Source organism: Achroia grisella, unplaced genomic scaffold, assembly GCF_030625045.1.
Source record: "Achroia grisella isolate CSIRO2021 unplaced genomic scaffold, CSIRO_AGI_Agris_v1 utg17936, whole genome shotgun sequence".
Taxonomy (NCBI): domain Eukaryota; kingdom Metazoa; phylum Arthropoda; class Insecta; order Lepidoptera; family Pyralidae; genus Achroia; species Achroia grisella.
Genome location: NW_026712680.1, coordinates 47,262 through 67,943, shown reverse-complemented (window position 1 = coordinate 67,943; position 20,682 = coordinate 47,262). Strand labels below are relative to the sequence as shown.

The 20,682-nt window shown below is 37.0% G+C and overlaps 2 protein-coding genes across 2 annotated transcripts in view; one reads left to right on the top strand and one right to left on the bottom strand.

The window, feature by feature from the left end:
• The window catches only part of LOC131841494 (uncharacterized), a gene marked incomplete at its 5' end in the record, with an annotated part of 48,285 nt that extends 38,702 nt beyond the window's left edge, over nucleotides 1-9,583 (top strand). Inside the window, one exon of the mRNA XM_059189816.1 lies at nucleotides 9,552-9,583. Within this exon, the coding sequence (XP_059045799.1) occupies nucleotides 9,552-9,583 (32 nt within the window). The remainder of the gene's footprint in view (nucleotides 1-9,551) is intronic.
• A 1,075-nt stretch (nucleotides 9,584-10,658) lies between these two features.
• On the bottom strand, nucleotides 10,659-17,336 carry LOC131841493 (uncharacterized). Its single transcript, XM_059189815.1, has 3 exons — nucleotides 16,164-17,336; nucleotides 14,589-16,009; nucleotides 10,659-10,692 (listed from the first exon to the last, which is right to left on the bottom strand). The coding sequence occupies exons 1-3, from the start codon at nucleotides 17,334-17,336 to the stop codon at nucleotides 10,659-10,661; spliced, it is 2,628 nt and encodes an 875-aa protein (XP_059045798.1).
• Nucleotides 17,337-20,682: the final 3,346 nt, after the last annotated feature.

Here is a 20,682-nt window from a genome sequence, read left to right as displayed (position 1 = left end):
TCTGGAATAAAATATTTTTCAAAACCTAAAATTCAAATACTCAGTCCACGCGTTCTCACTTTTTTTTCTTTTAGGACAATTCAAAGAGCGCCATCTAGTTCCAAATAAATCAGAGCTTATGTTATAGGCTAGACTAGACAGCTAGTTCTACTAGACAGCGATATAAATACATAAATATATAATAATAATAATCTCAGGACATTTCACACAGCGCCATCTAGACCCAAATTAAGCTAGCTAAAGCTTGTGTTATGGGTACTAGATAACTAATACAAATACATAGATTTTTTTCGTAAATACATACATAATATACATAGAAAACACCCAGACCGATACAAACAATCATACTCATGAATACAAATGTTTATGCCGTGCGAGGAATCGAACCCGCGACCATCGGTCGTAAAGCGGTGTGCTAGACCGCTAGACCACCGAGGTCGTCATAAGTTGTTAAATACATACATAATATACGTAGGAAACACGCAAGTCAATACAATTTATACTCTTGAATACAAATGTTTCTACAGTCGTGGAATCGAATCCGCAACCATCATAAAGCGGTGTCTAAACCGAGGTTGTCAGGATATTAACACAGATAATTTTTATCTATATACGAATCTTCTATAAAAATAAACATTCAAAAACAATGACACACTTAATAATTTCCGTTACATAGTTTAGAAAATATAAACGGAAATACAGACTCACTCTGACAGACAATATTTTACACAATTTAGAGATATCTAACAATAGTTTTGTAAACTACGAAACTGAGTTTACGGAGGGCAATATACTTTTAACTACCCATCAAAACGCTGTTATAAAACCGAGGTGAAATTCTACGTTGAATTTCAGTGTAATAACTGTCTGTTTGGGCAGACATCACCTCGATTAATATTCCCAGAATGCTCGAACGTTTCAGCCATTTTTTCTGTGTAATACAGACTAAACATGTAAATAATTTTTGTATCTGCGAAATTGTATCGTGTTATGCAGGTTTATAATACAACTAGCTACGCGCCCCGGCTTCGCATGGGTGTACATGTATTATATATATAAACCTTCCTCTTGAATCACTCTATCTATTAAATAAAACCGTCTCAAAATCCGTTGCGTAGTTTTAAAGATTTAAGCATACATGACGGACAGACAGCGACAGTGACTTTGTTTTATACTATGTAATGACTGTTTGTTTGTTTTTTATTCCATGGCCTCGATGGTCTAGCGGGTTAGCACACCGCTTTACTTCCGATGATTCGAGTTAGAATAGAAAATAGAATAGAAAATCATTTATTCAAATAAACTTACATTGAAGCACTTTTGAATAGTCATTACATTTTTTTTTTAATCTACCGCTCATTCGGAATGCTGTCTCATCACAAGAAGAACAAGCAAGAAACGTGTGTTGCTCTTTTAAATAATTTATTCTTACTTACAATTTAAGTTTAAGTGTGTGAATACAAACCACCGATTAGCACTAATTCAATGAAATAATAAAATAGAAAAAACATTCAATACACAACAACTGGTTAAACAATTAATAAGAGGAAATAAGTCATAGTGATTATATATATTAGATAGAGTTCGATTCCTTGCATGGTACAAACATTTGTTTCATGAGTATAATTGTTTGTATCGGTCTAGATGTTTTCTATGTATAATATGTATGTGTTTACAAAAAAATATTCATGTCAATTGTCCCATAGATGGCGCTGTATTGAATGTCCAGGGGTTATTTATACCAATTAAGCATACGGCTCATCTGATGGTAAAATCACGTGCGCGTAGGCGACCCATAAGAAACCTTAATATACCTCTTTAAAAACCCATGTTGTAGTTTAGAGAAAATCTAAGTACACGCGAGAGGAAGTTCCTCTGAAACCGCACTGTCCGAGACCACTGAAGTTTCAGCGTGTGGGGATGAATTCCCTGTCAATGGCGAGCGGTGATGTGGTAAAAGGTACTCGTAAGCATCATGTTGAACAATACTACTATATCTCAAAATTATATGGAAATAAAAATAGAAATAGAAATAATCTTTATTCAAATAAACTCATTACAAGCACTTTTGAATAGTCATATTTTGATTCTACCACTCATTCGGCCCGCGATCATCGGAAGAAATCACATTTTTTTTTGGCCCAAAAGCAGTGTCTTTGGGGTTCTGGTTCTAAGAAATTAAGAGTCGGATATACATTTTGATTCCTGAATTATATAGATAGATATCTAATCTTAAAAACTACATCTTTGAAATGTTAATTTTCTCTTTGTTAGTCTTCCTAATTTCTAAAATAGTTTATTCAAAAACGCTAAGAGACAGAAGTTTGGGGTCGTCGTTCATTAATAAACAAACATAAATTGATATGATATTTGTACTAAAACTTGATAATTACTTTATAAATTGAGACAGCATCGTCCTTTTTTTCATTTTCAACTTAAATATCTAAAAAATTGATCATAATGAAACCCGAAATTTCAACAAAACTTTGCCATAATCATTTCTAATTTTCTCATAAATACAACGAAATTTTTGCATAAAAAAAACATAATAATAAAGTTAATATACTTGTAAATTAGAAATATAAAAAAAATATATAAGTTTCTAAGAAAAAAATAAACAATAATAATAATTTAAAGTTGTATAAATTCCGTTGCGCCAAAAGTAAATTCTCAGTGCTGCGCTAGCGCTCGTCGAGGTAGGACCTATGCCATTTTTTACAACACCGCTAAGATAAGACATTCGTCAGTGAACATTAGTATAGAGCGACTAAACCATTTTGATAATTTAAGTAATATTTAATTAATTTTGCTAATATATACTTATTTCTACGAATATTAATTTAAAGTTGTTGTTAAATATATATATATATATATATATATATATATTATATATATATATATAGCATGCCAAGACAAAAGTACAGTTATGCTACAAATAAAACCTACCTACCCTGCTGGACTATGAAAAGCACAAGAGCATGGTATTTCGTCACACTAATGGCAATTAATTGTTAAAATTAAAAAAGAGAACATTTTAGTATTTTTAAAAATAACGCTTATCTGAGAGAAAAATGTAAGAAAATGTAAACCAATTTTACTCTATGTTTATTTTGTAGTTTTTTTCTAAATTAAAATAGGGTTATTGTTTATAAAAATACCATTATTATTTTTACGTACATTTGTCTTGTGTTATATAGTGTATATCATCTAGTATGCAATGTGGATTGTAAATAAATTACCAAATTATATATAAATTATATTCCTTAATGTTTAGAGATATTTTATCCAATTTTATTTTATTTTACACAATACAGATATTTCTAAATTGCAGCTATTCTGTTATTATACTCGTTGGACTTTCATTACTGTACAGTTATGTCAAATAATTATGCGTGTTTGGGTGAAAAGTCAACAACATTATAAATGTTTTTATTTAGAGACTAGCTTTTAGCTCGCGGCTTCGCCCGCGTGAATATGGGATATATAGGTTATCGCGCGTTTAAAGATCCGTGTACAGTATTGGGACGTTATATATAAACCTTCCTCTTGAGTCTATCTATTCTGTCTATTAAATAACAACGAATCAAAATCTGCGTAGTTTTTTAAGATCAAAACATACATAGATCTATTACATGTGTAGATGATATTTTAACCGGAAATTGAAGCCGTTAAAATGGTATTGGCAGATCAGTTGGAATCATCGGTATTCTTGGTATATAAGCTGGTTGCCCAGCTAACGTACCGGTTATAATGGTCTACAATTAAATTGTCTTTCAATTCTTTAGTAAGCAATATATCCAATGGGACGCCATTGCACATGTTCGGCGGGCTTAAATTTCATGACTGGATCATGCTTTTGAGAAATTCCTTCCTCAAGTTTGAGCATTTAGTGTGGGAAATCACTATCTGTGCTTCCATAAAAATGAGCTCTCAAATTTGTCAGTAGTTTTAAACTTTCAATTAAAGTCCATAAGGGAGACGATGTTAATGACACAGAGAGTCTTTCAGAAATCTCCAGCAAAAGTATAAAAGTAATCCCGCCAATGAGAGCAGAGGTGTTTCTAAGGTCTTTTAAGGTTCTGTCCAAAATCTCTATAGCTCATGGTGATTTCATTACATATAATCAATGAGGCGTCTTATAATAATTTATAAAAAGGTTTGACATTAACAATTAATTATTTATCAAGAATCAAGAATCGGCCAACCAAGAACGAGAAGCTGCAATATCAGCCAATATCATGCGGCGACGTCAATGATGCAGGAACAGCAATGATAGCAGTTGAAGCTTTTTTTTTACAACTTAGAATGGCAAACAAGCTGACGGCTCTCCTGATGGAAAGGGGTAACCGTCGCCTATATACATGAGCAGTACCTGCCATGTTCATATCAGCACATTGTTTCCCTCATGCGTTGCCATTCCTGAAAACTCGGGTGTTATTCCCCTGTACCTTGTAAATTCACTACCATATATATACACAGGTAGTCTATATAGATAGATATACATATACACAGATAGTATACCCTGAGAAAGGTCATAGACTACTTTATAGTGCGAAAAAAGTATTGTAAGGGATTAAAAGCGGAGATGAAAGGTTGTATAAAAGTATCGTCATTGTTTAATTGAAACAAAGAAACTTTTTTAGGTTATAATCTAAATATATTTCCTTTATTTGGTCAATTTCATTATACCACGCTGACGAAGTCGCGGACACACCTAATATACATATAAGGATGGGACCTTTAAATCAAAACAAAGCCTTGAAAACACAACTATTATATATAAATAAAATAATTATTTGCTAAGTATAATATTTAGAACAAGTGAATATGGCAATAATGTATCCGACTCTTATAATAAATTATATTGTATCTATTAATAAATAAACTGAATTAATATGTAAGAAGAATTAATTAGTAAATTTATGTTATAGTAATTTCATCTTCCTGTCCTTATCCCAATTATTTGTTACTCATATTACTTAAGGTTTTGGCTTTTAGTTGTACAATCGGCCAGCATCCTGACATCAACCCTCTAGGAATAATATAATAAAAAAATATGGTCATTATTAGCACTTTGATAATTAAGATAAATAACGTTATTTAAAAAAATCCAATAAGTAGTCTCAGTTAAGTAGAAACATATCACATTATTAATTAAAATATTACAAGGATCAAAATGGTTCATACTAAATCCACACCGATTGCGCTACACGGTTATTTGCGTCTGTGTGCGTGTATTGCTGTGTGTGTGCGTAAATCCATGCGATTAAACCTAAAGTTGAGCGGCATCATTTTGTAATAGTCCTCTTAGCATGCAAAGTCTCAGCCCGATCGGTTTAAAATTGACAAAGTTTCATACAAAATTTCATCCCGTATTTGATCCCATTTGGGGTAGAATCAATCAAAATCCTTTCTTAGCGGATGCCTACGTTATAACATCTACCTGCATGCGAAATTTCAGCCCGATCCGTCCAGTGGTTTGGGCTGTGCGTTGATAGATCACTATGTCAGTCACCATTGAGTTATATATATATATACTAGCTGTCCCGGCAAACGTTGTTTTGCCATATAAATTAATAACGCTATAAAAAATAGGGGTTGATGATAGAAGGGTGAAAATTTAGGATTGTATGTATTTTTGTATGTTGTATCATAAAAAAATAGAAACTAAAAATGTTGTCTAAAAAGTAAAAAAAAAAATTTTGTGGTGGACTACCCCTAACATTTAGGGGATGAAAAATAGATGTTGGCCGATTCTCAGACCTAGTCAATACGCTCACAAAATTTCATGAGAATCGGTCAAGCCGTTTCGGAGGAGTATGGGAACGAAAACTGTGACACGAGAATTTTATATATGAGGTGAAAACTAGACATCGTTTGAACTACGTATGTAATTGGTAACTATATAATTTTATTCATCAAATAAAGAAAAAAATATTCAATAGTCTAACCCAAATAAGGCAAAAACTTTCGTCCCCTATTTTATTTAATAGTAATTATAGTCAGAATCTCAGAACAATTCACACAGCGCCATTTAGTCCCTAGTTAAGCTAGCTAAAGCTTGTGTTATGGGTACTAGATGACTGATACAAATATATGGATATATTTTCAATGAAAACACACAGACTGATACTAACAATTATATTCATAAATACAAATGTTTGTGCCGTGCGAGGAATCGAACCCGCGACCATCGGAAGTAAGGTGGTGTGCTAAACCGCTAGACCACCGAGGTCGTCAAGAGTGAGTATGGGCATGAGTGGGCTACAACCACATAGGATGTGTAGTAGCGTTTCCTCTTCAGTTTGGCAGAATCTGCAGATTTTTATCGTGATAGGCCTAGTTTTGCCATATGCTTGTTTAATTTGCAGTGTCCTGTGAGGGCCTTAGTCGGTAGATGATGAATATTGTTTTGTAACGCCATGTCGTAGATACTATTGTGCAATACAAACAATCCATATTCAAGTACATATAATACAATATTTGTTACAAATTGTTAGAGTCAATTGTTATCTTGTTCTGTACAAATTTATGTTTCAGTAAATACAAAACAATATTTGTTACAAATTATTAGAGCCAATTCCTATATACTAATTCTAAATTTGCTTTAATTTAGGTCTATTACAGACTCTCATGATATGTCAAATCTACCGTCAATTCGGAATGATTTCGAGATGAGAAGAACTGACAAGAAAGTCAGCTCGTATTCTTTTCAAATAAATGTTGTATATATATTTGCTTCACGTACCTAGATACGAAACGTAATATATACATATAAATAAAATTGAGTGTCTGTTTGTAATATTGAAATAACCGATTTTTACTACATGTTTATGAATATAAATACGGTACATATACCAAAAAAAACAATTTTTATGTTTTTGTCTGTCTGTCGGTCTGTTTGTTCCGGCTAATCTCTAAAATGGCTGGACCGATTTTGACTGGACTTTTTTGGCAGGTAGGTGATGTAATAAGGAGTAACTTAGGCTACTTTTATTTTAGAAAAACAAAGTTAAATACCACGCGGTCGCAGTCGCGGGAACAGCTAGTAAGTTATATAATTAAGTTAATTTACTAAACATGTAATTTTTGCGGTAGAAAAAATATCATTGGGCTCTTGAAACTATAGAGCCGTAACATTATTAATCTAAACAGAAAAGTATAAAAAAATGTAGCCATGTCTCGTTTCTTTTAGTCGTAAAATGTTATGAGTACTCACATAAAATCTATCTCTTATTAACTTTAATATTTATAATACCATAAATTATGCAAAGTTGGTCTAAGAAAATTTCTTGAATCATAAATTTAACATTGGGCAATTGGTATTAATGTGAGAGTTGTAAAGTTATTTTATGTTTTGTCTTGAGTGATTAGACATATTTTTGATATAACTGCCCCACAACGATTTCTGTATACCTAAAGGTTAGCTGGTGGAGCCATACAGCAGTAAGCTCGCCTTTGTACATGTTATATTAGAATAGAATAGAATAGAAAATAATTTATTCAAATAAACTTAATTTAAGCACTTTTGATATTGTGCATTAAAGAATAAATGAAATGAAATTAGAGTTGCTTACGGTCAACTATTGGTAGATTTTGACCATAATACATTGAAATTGTCAATTTGGAACGTCAAACACTATACTATATAACATATAATTGGAACACTATACTATATAACATATAATAATAATCTCAGCACAATTCACACAGCGCCATCTAGACCCAAGTTAAGCTAGGTAAAGTTTGTGTTATGGGTACTAGATAACTTATATAAATATTTTTTTCCTTAAATAAATACATATTATAAATAGAAAACAACCAGAACTATGCAATCATACTCATGATTACAAATGTTTACGTGCGAGGAATCGAACCCGCGACCATCGGAAGTAAGGTGGCGTGCTAAACCACTAGACCACCGTGGCTGTCAAATATCAATGTTATTGGAAGTTATGTTTGGTAATGAGTGATAATGGTATGGTGTTAAGATTTAAATAGATAGAAATCAGGGAAACAATAGTGTTTGCATTCAACGACAATAGATGGCGCTGTAACAAAATTGAAACGCGCTAATGTTTCGTTTTATTGATTTCACATATGTTATTTGTAATATTTGTACCTGCCCCTCCGATCGATCCCCCGTCCAATTCAAACGGGGATCAAAATTACGACGGCCTGAGCCGAGGTTCGAACCCCAAGTGGTGCCCTCAGACTAAAGTCGTATCCGTCGGGCAGGAGTTGGCCTTCAGCCGCTCCATAAGTCCTTCCGCGGGTTTGGAGTGCCATCTGCACTCGCCCCATAACGTCCGGTGAAGCTGTAAAGGCCAGCTACGGCCAACAGCATTAGAGTAGTCCGAAAAAAAAAAAAAATTTTGTACCTGTACCTGTTATGTGTGTATGTGTATTATTATTATTATTTTATTATGTTTATTGTATATAAAGGTGTCCGCTAAAAACCAGCGTCGTGGCACCCCGTCACGACATATGCTGAGCGGAGACCTAGTTGGTACTCAAATTATTAACATAAAATGTAAATTAAATTTTAAAAATTATTTTCAGTGTACCAAATAAACAATTTTCTTTCTTTCTTTCTTTCTTTCTTTCTTTCTTTCTTTCTTTCTTTCTTTCTTTCTTTCTTTCTTTCTTTCTTTCTTTCTTTCTTTCTTTCTTTCTTTCTTTCTTTCTTTCTTTCTTTCTTTCTTTCTTTCTTTCTTTCTTTCTTTCTTTCTTTCTTTCTTTCTTTCTTTCTTTCTTTCTTTCTTTCTTTCTTTCTTTCTTTCTTTCTTTCTTTCTTTCTTTCTTTCTTTCTTTCTTTCTTTCTTTCTTTCTTTCTTTCTTTCTTTCTTTCTTTCTTTCTTTCTTTCTTTCTTTCTTTCTTTCTTTCTTTCTTTCTTTCTTTCTTTCTTTCTTTCTTTCTTTCTTTCTTTCTTTCTTTCTTTCTTTCTTTCTTTCTTTCTTTCTTTCTTTCTCTTTCTTTCTTTCTTTCTTTCTTTCTTTCTTTCTTTCTTTTATTTGAAACCGACCAATAAACCTTATATACACGACTGTATTGTTTTGGTTTATAGTACTCTTAGGACCTTGTGGTTTTAACATATGGTACACCACCAAATAGTTTGATCTGATAGAGCACATTGCTAGCAATTAAACTAGCTACCAATACTCGCAATGACTTCCCCTTTTTGCAGTCGGTTAAAAATAGAAAAACTTTTTTCAGAAATTCCGTCCATTTCAACCGTAAATAATAAAGTAGATTTCATTTCCTTGTTCCCTGGGATACACCTTGTTTCCCATTAAGAACCTGCAAAGCGAATGCCATTGAGGGAGCGTTGTTTTTTCAACCGGTTCCTCTATCTGCGGACGTTTTTTGGATGAATGACTAATGTAGTGTCCTTTGAAGTACGGAATTTATTTTTGTATACGTAAATGAACATTATTTTTTTTTATTTCTGAACGATATTCTTGGAAACGTAATTTAAAAACGTTGCTTACTTCGAAAATAGGAATTTTCACTCTCTAAAAGTATAAGGTGTTCTTTTCTTGATTATCAGATTTGAAAATAGAAGATTTAGATATAAACTAATTTATTTATGTGGAACATTCTAGAAATTTACTAACGTGATTTTACGACCCGATTCAAGTACATATATTTGAATTTGGAATGCGTATTATTCCAAATTCAAATATGCATTAGTTTTATGAATAAACTTAGAAATGTAATGTGTTGAAAAAAATGTTCTTTCCTTGATTATCAGATTTGAAAATAGAACATTTAGATATAAACTCATGTATTTATCTGGAACATTCTAGAAATTTACTAACTTGACTGAACGAGACATGTAAACTCTTTTATATTTGAATTTGGAATGCGTGTTATTCCAAATTCAAATATGCATTAATTTTATGAATAAACTTGGAAATGTAATATTACTTTTCTACTTCGCTTTTTAAATGTGTAAGATATTCCTTCCTTGATTATCAGATTTGAAAATAGAATATTTAGAAATAAACTCATCTATTTATGTGGAATATTCTAGAAATTTACTAACGTGATTGTATGATACGATTCAAATATATTTGAATTTGGAATGCGTTTTATTCCAACTTCAAATATGCATTAATTTTATGAATAAACTTGGAAATGTAATATTATTTTCCTATTTCTAATCCCACAGACTGATGATAGGCAGCAGCGTCATCGGTGCGAGAAACTGTGTACTGCGATCACCAACCCGCATGCCCAGCGTGGCAATTATGGGCACATTGCTCCCATGACAGGTCCTCGTGCCTTAGGAGAGGCCTATGTCCAGCAGTGGACTGCAGTGGGCTGATGATGATAATAATAATAATAATCTCAGGACAATTCACACAGCGCCATCTAGTCCCAAGTTAAGCCAGCTAAAGCTTGTGTTACGGGTACTAGATAACTGATACAAGTGCATAGATAATTTTCTTTTCGTAAATACATACACATTATACATAGAAAACACTCAGACTGATACAAACAATCATACTCATGAATACAAATGTTTGTGCCGTGCGAGGAAACCCGCGACCATCGGACGTAAAGCGGTGTGCTAGACCACTGAGGTCGTCAATGATGATGATGATGATGATGATGACTATATTATGTCTATAATCAGACAATGTATACAATCTCACTCTGGTATTCTCATATTCTCATGAGAATATCTATAGTAATTATAAGCTATTAACAATAACAAAGTAACACTGTTAATGTATTTTGTAACTTGAACTCCTAAACTTGATTCTTGAGGGAGGTAGTCTATGGTTTAATGTTCACAACGCATTATCCAAATGTTAAGATGGAATTGGTGAATTATTTTGTAATGGATAAGTAGTTTATGGTTTATCTATGGAATAGATTTATGAATCTGGTGGGCCCTGTCGATGTGCTCCCTCTAATATGGTTGAGTGCAATGATGGGTGGCTCATCCGTCATACTCGTGAATGGATGCTGCTTTTCGGGACTGGTCTGTTCAGGTTACGAACACTGATTAGATTTTTAGCTTTTGCAATAGCATATGCTGGTGGTCACTCTATTCTCCCAAATTTTAATTTAAATGAATCTGTATTATTGGTACAGATACATTAGTTTTTATAAATATATATAGGGAACATCCAGACCCATACAAACAATCATACTCATGAACCAAATGTTACATCATTGGAGGAATCGATTCCGCGGCTATTGGAAATAAAGCGGTCTGCCAAACCCCTGGACTAACGAGATCATCACAAATGATGTATGTACGACCAATGACTCATGGTTATCACATAAATGACCCACGTAATAGACAATAAACTATAGACTATATATAGACCATCGTGAATTTTGGGCAGCCCTGAGGGCTGGCAATTAGGGATGTGACACCGTATAAAAAAATGAGCCTACACTTGAAATATTTCTGTCACCACTCGGCACCCTTCCATTAGTTCACGTCTCTGCATTTACATAACTCTAGTTAAACGGTATCTAACTAAACTAACAGTAGTGATGTGGATCTGAGTTACTTGTCAGTTCTTCTCATCTCGAAGTCACTCCGAACTGACGGTAGATTTGACATATGATAAGAGTCTGTAGACCTACATGAATAAAGATATTATGAATTTTAATTTTAATAGAATCCCCATGACTAAATACCCCCTCCCTTTAATACTCCATTAAAGTGCCTTGAATGAAATGCAAAATGAATTCCGCAATTAAAAAACAATAAGCACCTAATGATGTAATTAAATCAGCAACAATTAAGGAAAAGGCGCAATTTTTTCAACAGAAGGTCAGAAGTTAATGTTAACAAGAAATAGGGGGTTGTAACAAGCAATATTGCTCTAACAACTGGCGCACGCTAGGGCTGTGCCAAAAACAAATGAAGCCATAAATTGATTTTTCCGTAAATTTGTTCTTAATCATTACATAGTATAAAACAAAGTCGCTGTCGCTGTCTGTCCGTCCCTATGTATGCTTACATCTTTAAAACTACACAGCGGATTTTGAAGCGGTTTTTTTTAATAAATAGAGTGATTCAAAATGAAGGTTTATATGTATAATACATGTACACTCGTACGAAGCCGGGGTGAAAAGCTAGTTAATAAAATTTTTAATTTTTTCCTTTTCTTTTTTTGGTAGAAATCAGTAGAAGGTGATAATATACTGCCGTCCCAGAATAAAGGGATGAGGGCAAGGTTGATTGTGATGATTCTTTTTACACGGATCAATAAAACTTTTACGGTCTAATAAAATAAAACATCCATGTTCCAAGAGACCCAAATATAGATTATTTTAAGAAAAAAATACTAGTTTCTAAACGTGGACAAAAAATACGTTTTCGTAAAACTTTAGTCTCTCTAACTTATTTCAGTCGACAAGCAGTATTTTGTACACTATTTTTGATAGTAGTAGGGTTCCATTAGGAGGTGAAATTACAGGTCATTACATCTTTATTTAAATTGTTAACCGGGTCTTAACATGAATAATTTTATGGCAAATAAAAATTACCTCTAGTGCAACTTAGTTCAAACGTCGAGAGAGGTAAATACCTTTATTTGCCATAAAATTATTCGTGTTAAGACCCGGTTAATAATTAAAAAAAAATGTATTATAATAAGATATTATTATGAATGTGACAGCCCTAGCGTGGGCCTGAATTTTATAAATATTTTAACACGCCTGTAATCGTTCTTCGCGTAATTCCCGCCCATAAAAATGGATTATACCCGTTTCCCATTCTGTAAGATGGGATCGTGTCAAAACTCAATAAGATGTTGAGCATTTTTTGATGAAATCAAATCAATATTATTCTTGTACATATTTTATGAATGACTGAATGAATGAATGAAAAACACTTTATTGTTCCTCTCACAGAAAGAATAATTACATAAATTAATATGTACATTAAATATGAAAATAATTATAATATAGAGGTAACAATGGGCGGCCTTATCGCTAAATAGCGATTTCTTCCAGGCAACCTTAGGATGGAGAGGAGTGATTAGACTGTATCTGGTCGAGGTATAACAATTAGTTGTTGGATGTACAATTTACATATCATATACACATACATATAACTACATAATAATCATTATATATAAAATATACATACACACATATATATACATACATATATACATACAAATAAATTAAATAATATCTATACAATAGCGACGTTACTATGCAGATAAGTTTCGTGAATAATATTTTTTAACGCTCGAAATTTTATATAGTCTATTATAAAACCTATATATGATGTATAGGAATTATCCTATACATCATATCTTATTTAATACTAGCTACTCGCCCCGGCTTCGCCCGGGTGTACATGTATTATACATATAAACCTTCCTCTTGAATCACTCTATCTATTAAAAAACGCTTCAAAATCCGTTGCGTAGTTTTAAAGATTTAAGCATACATAGAGACTGACAGACAGCGACAGCGACTTTATTTTATACTATGTCATAATAATGACTAGTTGTGCTCGCGGTTTCACTTGCATGAAATTTATAACCCATATATTATTCTGACGTATAAGCTTTTTTGACCTCGGTGGTCTAGCGGTCTAGCACACCGTCTGACTTTCGATGGTCACGGGTTCGATTCCTCGCACGGTACAAACATTTGTATTCATGAGTATGATTGTTTGTTTCTGTCTTGGTGTTTACTATGTATAATATGTATGTATTTACAAAAAAATCTACATATTTATATCATATTATCTAGTGTTCATAACACAAGGTTTAGCTAGCTTAACTTGGGTCTAGATGGCGCTGTGTGAATTGTCCTGAGATTATTGTTATATTACATATTATTATTATTTGCACTATTGTCGCATTTTCTCAACTCTTGCCGGTTTTTTGCCACTTTATTATTATTATTATTCTTTATTTTTTCTCTGCTTTTTCTACTTTTCTCCATACCTATTATTTTTTTTTTACCAAATTTCTCATCTCCCCTCTTAAGGAGAGGAGATGGCAACATACCCCCGGCAGAAGCACAGTCGGCCGGAGTTCAGGGCCCCAGGGAGAGAAACCGGCGTACAATGCGGGCAGAATCTAACAGCACCGCTTTCTGCATCTTTCCCGGGAGTGAACCGCCCCGGAATCCCAACCGTCTGAGATGTTGTTCCAGACTGGTTGGGATAAGACCGTTCACCGACATAACGATTGGAATGATTTCGGTGGACATCACCCCCCACATTTCGGTCACCTCGTGAGCCAGGTCGAGATACTTTCTCTTTTTCTCAGTTTCGGCTTTCACGAGGTTCTCGTCGTGCGGTATGGTGATGTCCACCAAAAACACCCTCGAAAGTGCCCGATCCATCACCACGATATCAGGTTTGTTCGCAAGAACGGTCCTGTCCGTGATGATGGATCGGTCCCAGTAGAGCTTGACGCTGTCGCTTTCGAGGACCGGCTGGGGCTCGTACTTATAGTACGGCAACCTCTCATTCGCGAGGCCGTACTTCAGAGCTAGTTCTTGATGGAGTATTTTGGCTACCTGGTTATGTCTGTGCAAGTACTCAGTGTTGGCAAGAGCTGAACAACCCGAAAGCACATGTCTGAGTGACTCTCCGGGATGGCGACATGCCCGACAGATGTCCTCAGTGCCATCCTTCAGAATGTGCTTTCGGTAATTGTTCGTCTTAACCACCTGATCCTGTATTGCACAGACAAAACCCTCGGTCTCTCCGAAGAGATCACCGAACTGTAGCCAGTGCACGGAGGTCTTCGTGTTGACGTACGGCCCGTGTAGGGCTTTGAAGAACCTTCCGTGCAACTCCTTCTCTTTCCATACGGCCTCCCGCTGAGAGGTACCCAGGACTTCGGGTTTTCGCCAGTCCTCTTTAGCCAGAGAAAGAGGGGTGAATCCTTTGTCACATTCTATGACCTCTCTATGCAAACCCTCGTCTCTTTTCTTCAGAAAATATGTCCTGAGACTGTCAATCTCGCGGTTGTGCATGGTCTTAACGCTTAACAAGCCTCGACCACCAGCCTTCCGCGGGATGTACAGCCTCATGACTGACGATTTCGGGTGATGCATTCTATGGAGGGTCATAGTTGTGCGGACTTTTCGATCCAGGGCTTCGAGTTCGGTTTGAGACCATCTGAGCACGCCAAAAGTGTAAAGGAGTACGGGTATGACCCAGCCGTTATATGCTCGGATCTTATTGGCACCCGACAAGGAACTTTTCAGTACTCTTGTAAGGCGCGCAAAAAATTCCTCACGGACTGACTGTTTCATATCCGTCTCCCTCACACCGATGTTTTGTGACATGCCCAGATACCGGTATGTTTCAGCCTCGGAGAGGGTTTTGATGTTGGAGGGATCTGTAACGATCCCTTCAGTTTGATTGACCCGTCCCCTCTGCACATGGAGAACCGCGCACTTGTCTATTCCGAGTGCCATCCTAACAGAGCTGCTATAATCGTTTACAATATTTAACAGCTCCGTCAGGCGTTCGACACTCGGAGCTAGTAGTTTCAAGTCATCCATGTACAGAAGGTGAGACACTCGTGTATCTCCTCTCCGATACTGAAATCCAGTCCCCGAATTCTCCAGTAAAGTACTGAGAGGATTCAGGGACAGGCAAAACCAAAGTGGACTCAAACAATCGCCCTGGAATATTCCCCTCTTAATCTCAATCCGGTCAGCGGTATCCGTTAATCGCTCGCCCTGGATAGTCAGGATCGTCGTCCATTGCCCCATGCATGTCTCCAGGAACACCCGAACCGTACCGTCGATCTTGTACAGCTCGAGTATCCTCCGAAGCCATGAGTGTGGCACGGAATCGAACGCCTTTTTATAGTCTATCCAAGCAGCGGAGAAATTCCGACGGTTCCGCTTAACCACTTGGCCAGCGACAGCATCAATGAGGAGAAGCTCCTTCGATCCGCGGCTACCGCCCCTGCATCCGTTCTGAGCGCTAGATAGGATCTTGTTTTCGTACACATGACGAGAGATCTTAGCGCTCAGAACGGATGTTAACGTCTTATATATTGTCGTAAGACAAGTTATGGGGCGATATTTAGATGGATCCGCGGTATCGTCCGTCTTAGGAGCTAAATGAGTGATCCCGGTTGTAAGGAAGTTCGGGAGCGCCCTGTTTTCGAGGGCACTCTGGAATTGCCAAGGCTAAGGTCACATGGCTGGCCGAGAACGCCTTTAACCAGTAGTGCTGCAATCCGTCGATTCCCGGACTTTTCCAGTTCGGAGCCCGACAGATCGCAGCAACCACGTCTTCCTCCGTAATGGTAATGACGTTCATCGGCGTTATTCGAGCACATGCTTCCTCAACACCGTGCATCCATGCGCCCTCCTCATGTTCCACAGGTTCAGACCACAGCTGGCGCCAGAAGGCGACGAAATTGGCTGTCTCGGGTCTTTGTCCTGTGGGCTGTAGTTTTGGGCGCTCCAAGTTTCTATAAAACTTCCGTTGATCACTCGTAAAGAGACGATTCTGTTGATACCTCTCGACCCTCTCAGAGTACCGTCGGAGTCGCTTCCCCCATGCAGCGACCTTTTGCTTCAGGTCATCTATACGCTCCGTAAGTTTTTGTCCGAAGTCCGGCTGGAACAGACGTACACCTGTCCCAGCAAAGGCCTTTTTTACGGAGCGCATAATTCTCGGGCGTGTATTGCCCTCCCTGAAGCAGAGCAGTCTGCCAATGAGGACCCTGGCCTGGGTGATCCGTCGCTCAATCCTTCTTTTCCAGGCTGGTTTCGCATTATCCCTTTGGATATTACGTCCAGCCCGGGGCATTTTTGCGCCGGTATATCGGCATACTGCCAACGCAGCGCCAAACAGGATTGAACTCGTCTCTCCCAGGTCACCGCTGCCCTCAAGGTATTGAGGCAGCAGTCCATTTGCGGCCTCAATGGCATCCCGCGTCGCCACATTTGGATGTATCCGGGGCAGCTTCGGTCTCTCTTCGAGGGGAGTTCTTCGGATCTCTAGAATCGCCTCTTCTAGTATGCTCCTCATATGCTCTATATCCTGGGAAGTTGTTCCGTCCGCATCCGCTTCTGAAGGCCTTTCGGCAACCATCTCTACGTTAGGTAGCACGTCTGAGATGGGTTGCTCCATGGTCGTGGGGTCTGCTTCTGGAACAACTTCACTTCGCAATCGTTCGAGTTCGGTCGCGCTAAACATACCAGAGCGCTGTATGTACCGAACTCTATCGGCTAGGTTCTGTTCCGAGACGATTAGCTCCGGTAAAAGACGCAGAAACTCGCGGTGCATTACTGCCCTGTATCCTGTTCTGCCTGTTTCTGTCCCTGTAGCCCTGTAGAACGCTCGCATGAGGTCTTCGTTCATGGCTCTCGACCATCTCATGCGACGTGTACCACCAGTGGCGGGCGCCGATTGCTGGGCTGTGACGGCCCTGCCGGTGCCAAGCCAGCTGATGTCGATGGCAAGGGGTCGGACCGGCCAGGTGGTGGGGCCGGTCGGCTGGCTTGCATTCTGTCACGCCTACCGCCAGTTGTAGACGTGCCCCGGCGGCCCCCGGGCAGCGACCCTATTTCGTTCTCTTTATTTTTACTCGCCATCTTTATAATTGCCATGGCCCCTTTGGCCGCATAGGTTTTATATTTACGCGTGACCGCCTTTCACGTGAGCTAGATGGTCAGCTCGGACGCGGGGTTGGACTTTGAAAGGCTTATTATTATTATTGTTATTCTTTATTTTTTCTCAGCTATTGCTGGTTTTCTCCACACTTACGGCCGAAACCAAGTAAGTGCAGAGTGTGTGTATGTGTGTGTGCGCGTGTATGTATGTGTGAGTGTGTGTGTACTTATTGTGTGCCTGGTGTGACTGGTGTTATATCATTTTCATCGATTTCGAGAAATTTTCGGACTGTACGACAAGTATTTAAGATGGCAGCTTTTTGAAGGGTGATGTAAAGTGTTTTTTGTATATCTAATTGTTTCAGGCTATGATGTAGGTGTTTGGGTATGATACCTATAGATGAGAGGACTATGGCTATTATATAAACTTTTTCCTGTTTTCAAATTCTTGTTACTTCTTCTTTTAGCTCTGCATATTTGTTTATTTTTTCAGCAATTGTCTTCTGGAGATTGTGGGTATTAGGAACTGCAATATCTATGAGGTAGGTTTTTTTATTTACTTTATTATTATTATTATTATATTATTACGCTATATTACTATAAAGTTTCGTCAAAATCCGTTTAGTAGTTTTTGCGTGAAAGAGTAACAAACATCCATCCATACTCACAAACTTTCACGTTTATAATATTAATACAATATACTTCAAATAAGAATATTTTACAATGCACCTGAAATGCGAAAGTTGAGGTGGATGTGTGGTGTGACAAGAATGGATAACATAAAGAATTCATACATTAGAAGAGGTATGAAAGTGGCGAGAATTAAGGAAAGAAGAAGAAAGAAGAGGTATGAAAGTTGCGGTGTCGGACGGTCAGTTCAGTACTGTAGGTAAGGGAGGGGAACAGAAACCGCGGGCACATAAACTAACGGACTCTAATATAATAATCTGTGCTTACGATGTTACAGGGTAGATTTTTAACAAAGATAATATTTTAAGGAAGGTGTTACATATGAATGTGGATGGTTATAAGGGCAGAGGAAGGCTGAAAAAGAGATGGATGGACTGTGTGAAAGATGATATGGTAAGAAAGGAAGTAAATAACGAGATGACTGCGAACAGGTATGAATGGAAGAGAAAAACATATTACGACGACAAATAAATGGGATAAGGAAGAAGCAAATGAAGAATATTTTACGAATGCGTCTTATAATTAGGCTTATGTTTTTTTACCAAAGTGAACTAGATAATAATAATAAGAGCCAGAATAATGAGAGAGAAGAGAGATAAGAATAATGTTGATTGTCGCATGCCTAATCCTTGTTAATGTAAATCTTAAAACAACATTTATTTAAAAGAGCAACACACAAGTTTCTTGTTTATTCTTCTTGTCTCTCTTGATAAGTATGCGTTCCGAATGTGTGGTAGGATAAAAAAATGTGACTTCAAAAGTACTTATATTAAGTTTATTTGTATTTCTATTTCTATTTCTAAATTACATAACACACTCTAGTCACAGTTATGGGTATGGTCCGTGTTATGGGTACTAGACAACAGATATAAATACATTTTTTTGTAAATACATACATAAAATAAATAGAAAACACACAGAGCAATACAAGCAACCATACTCATGAATACAAATGTTTGTGTCGTGCGAGAAATCGAATCCACGATATTCGGTAGTACTGAATAGCCGAGGCCGTTAAATATATATTTTACTAGCTGTCCCCGCGACTTCGTCCGCGTAGAATTTAACTTTATTTATCTAAAATAACAGTAGCCTAAGTTACTCCTTATTACAACAGCTACCTGTCAAAAAAGTCCCGTCAAAATCGGTCCAGCCATTTCAGAGATTAGCCGGAACAAACAGATTAGCAGACTGAGAACAAATTGTAAAAAATGTTCTTTTGGTGTATGTACCGTATTTATATTCATATGCATTAAAAATGTATGTTTGTATGTATGTATTAAAAAACTGTTATTTCCATATTATAAACAGGCACACCAATTTTACTTATATGTACAGATAAACTGGTCTTAAAAAATATTCAAATGAGTTTCTTGCCAGTTCTTCTCAATTGAATCTATATACTGAACTGGACAATAGGGAAAAATTTATTATATAAAAAATTTTACGTTCACAAGCGGCTAAAATGTCCTACATGAATAAATGATTTTTGAATTTGCTGTCCTGCTTTTTAGCTCATCATCATCATCATCAGCAGCCCACTGCAATCCACTGCTGGACATAGGCCTCTCCCAAGGCACGCCACTGGGCACGATCTTCAGCCCTTCTCATCCAGTTACTACCCGCAACCTTACGTATGTCGTCACTCCACCTAGCTGCGGGGCGTCCTACACTACGTTTGTCAATTCGCGGTCTCCACTCTAGAACTTGTCTACTCCAGCGAGGATTAGTTCTGCGACAGATATGACCAGCCCATTGCCACTTCAACTTACAGATGCGAAGAGTTATTTCGGTGACCTTAGCATTTTAGCACACAGTCCTATAATTTTAATGGTCAGCTATTAGGAGGGCAGGGTAGGTTAGTAATGTGACCTCATGCCCACATTATTAGCAATGTACCATGTCATTGGTAACCAACGTCTATGTGACAGACTCGACCCATTGGCTTAGCGGCGTGATATTGCATCTCTGTGCATTTTCTACCGCATATATCACGGGGAGTGTTCTGAGGAATTGTTCGGATTAATACCAGCTAGCCGAGTTTCACCACCGTACCACCCGCCAGAAACTGAAATACCATCCTGATCATCTGGATGAATGGCGGTCTTCCACAGTGCGGTTTTCTAGAAACTTTTTGCCCCGCACAACCACATTGTGGAATCACCTTCCAGCAATGGTATTTCCGAACCGATACGATATTGAAACCTTCAAGAAAAGAGCTTATTCCTTTTTAAAAGGCCGACAACGTACTTGCAATTCCCCTGGTGTTGCGGGTGCTCATGGGCGGTGGTAATCACTTACCATCAGGTGAGGGCATGCTCGTTTGTCCCCTGTGTTATAAAAAAAATGTCAGGTTGACCTCCACGCGGTTCCTCCTGAAAACCATCGTGGTAAATTTTTGGTGA

Coding starts and splice junctions, on each gene's coding strand:
- LOC131841493 (XM_059189815.1), bottom strand. CDS start 17,336: ATGAACGAAGACCTCATGCGAGCGTTCTACAGGGCTACAGGGACAGAA. Junction 16,010..16,163: donor AGGCGTTCTCGGCCAGCCAT/GTGACCTTAGCC, acceptor ACAATATATAAG/ACGTTAACATCCGTTCTGAG. Junction 10,693..14,588: donor GCATGTCGCCATCCCGGAGA/GTCACTCAGACA, acceptor TAATTACTATAG/ATATTCTCATGAGAATATGA.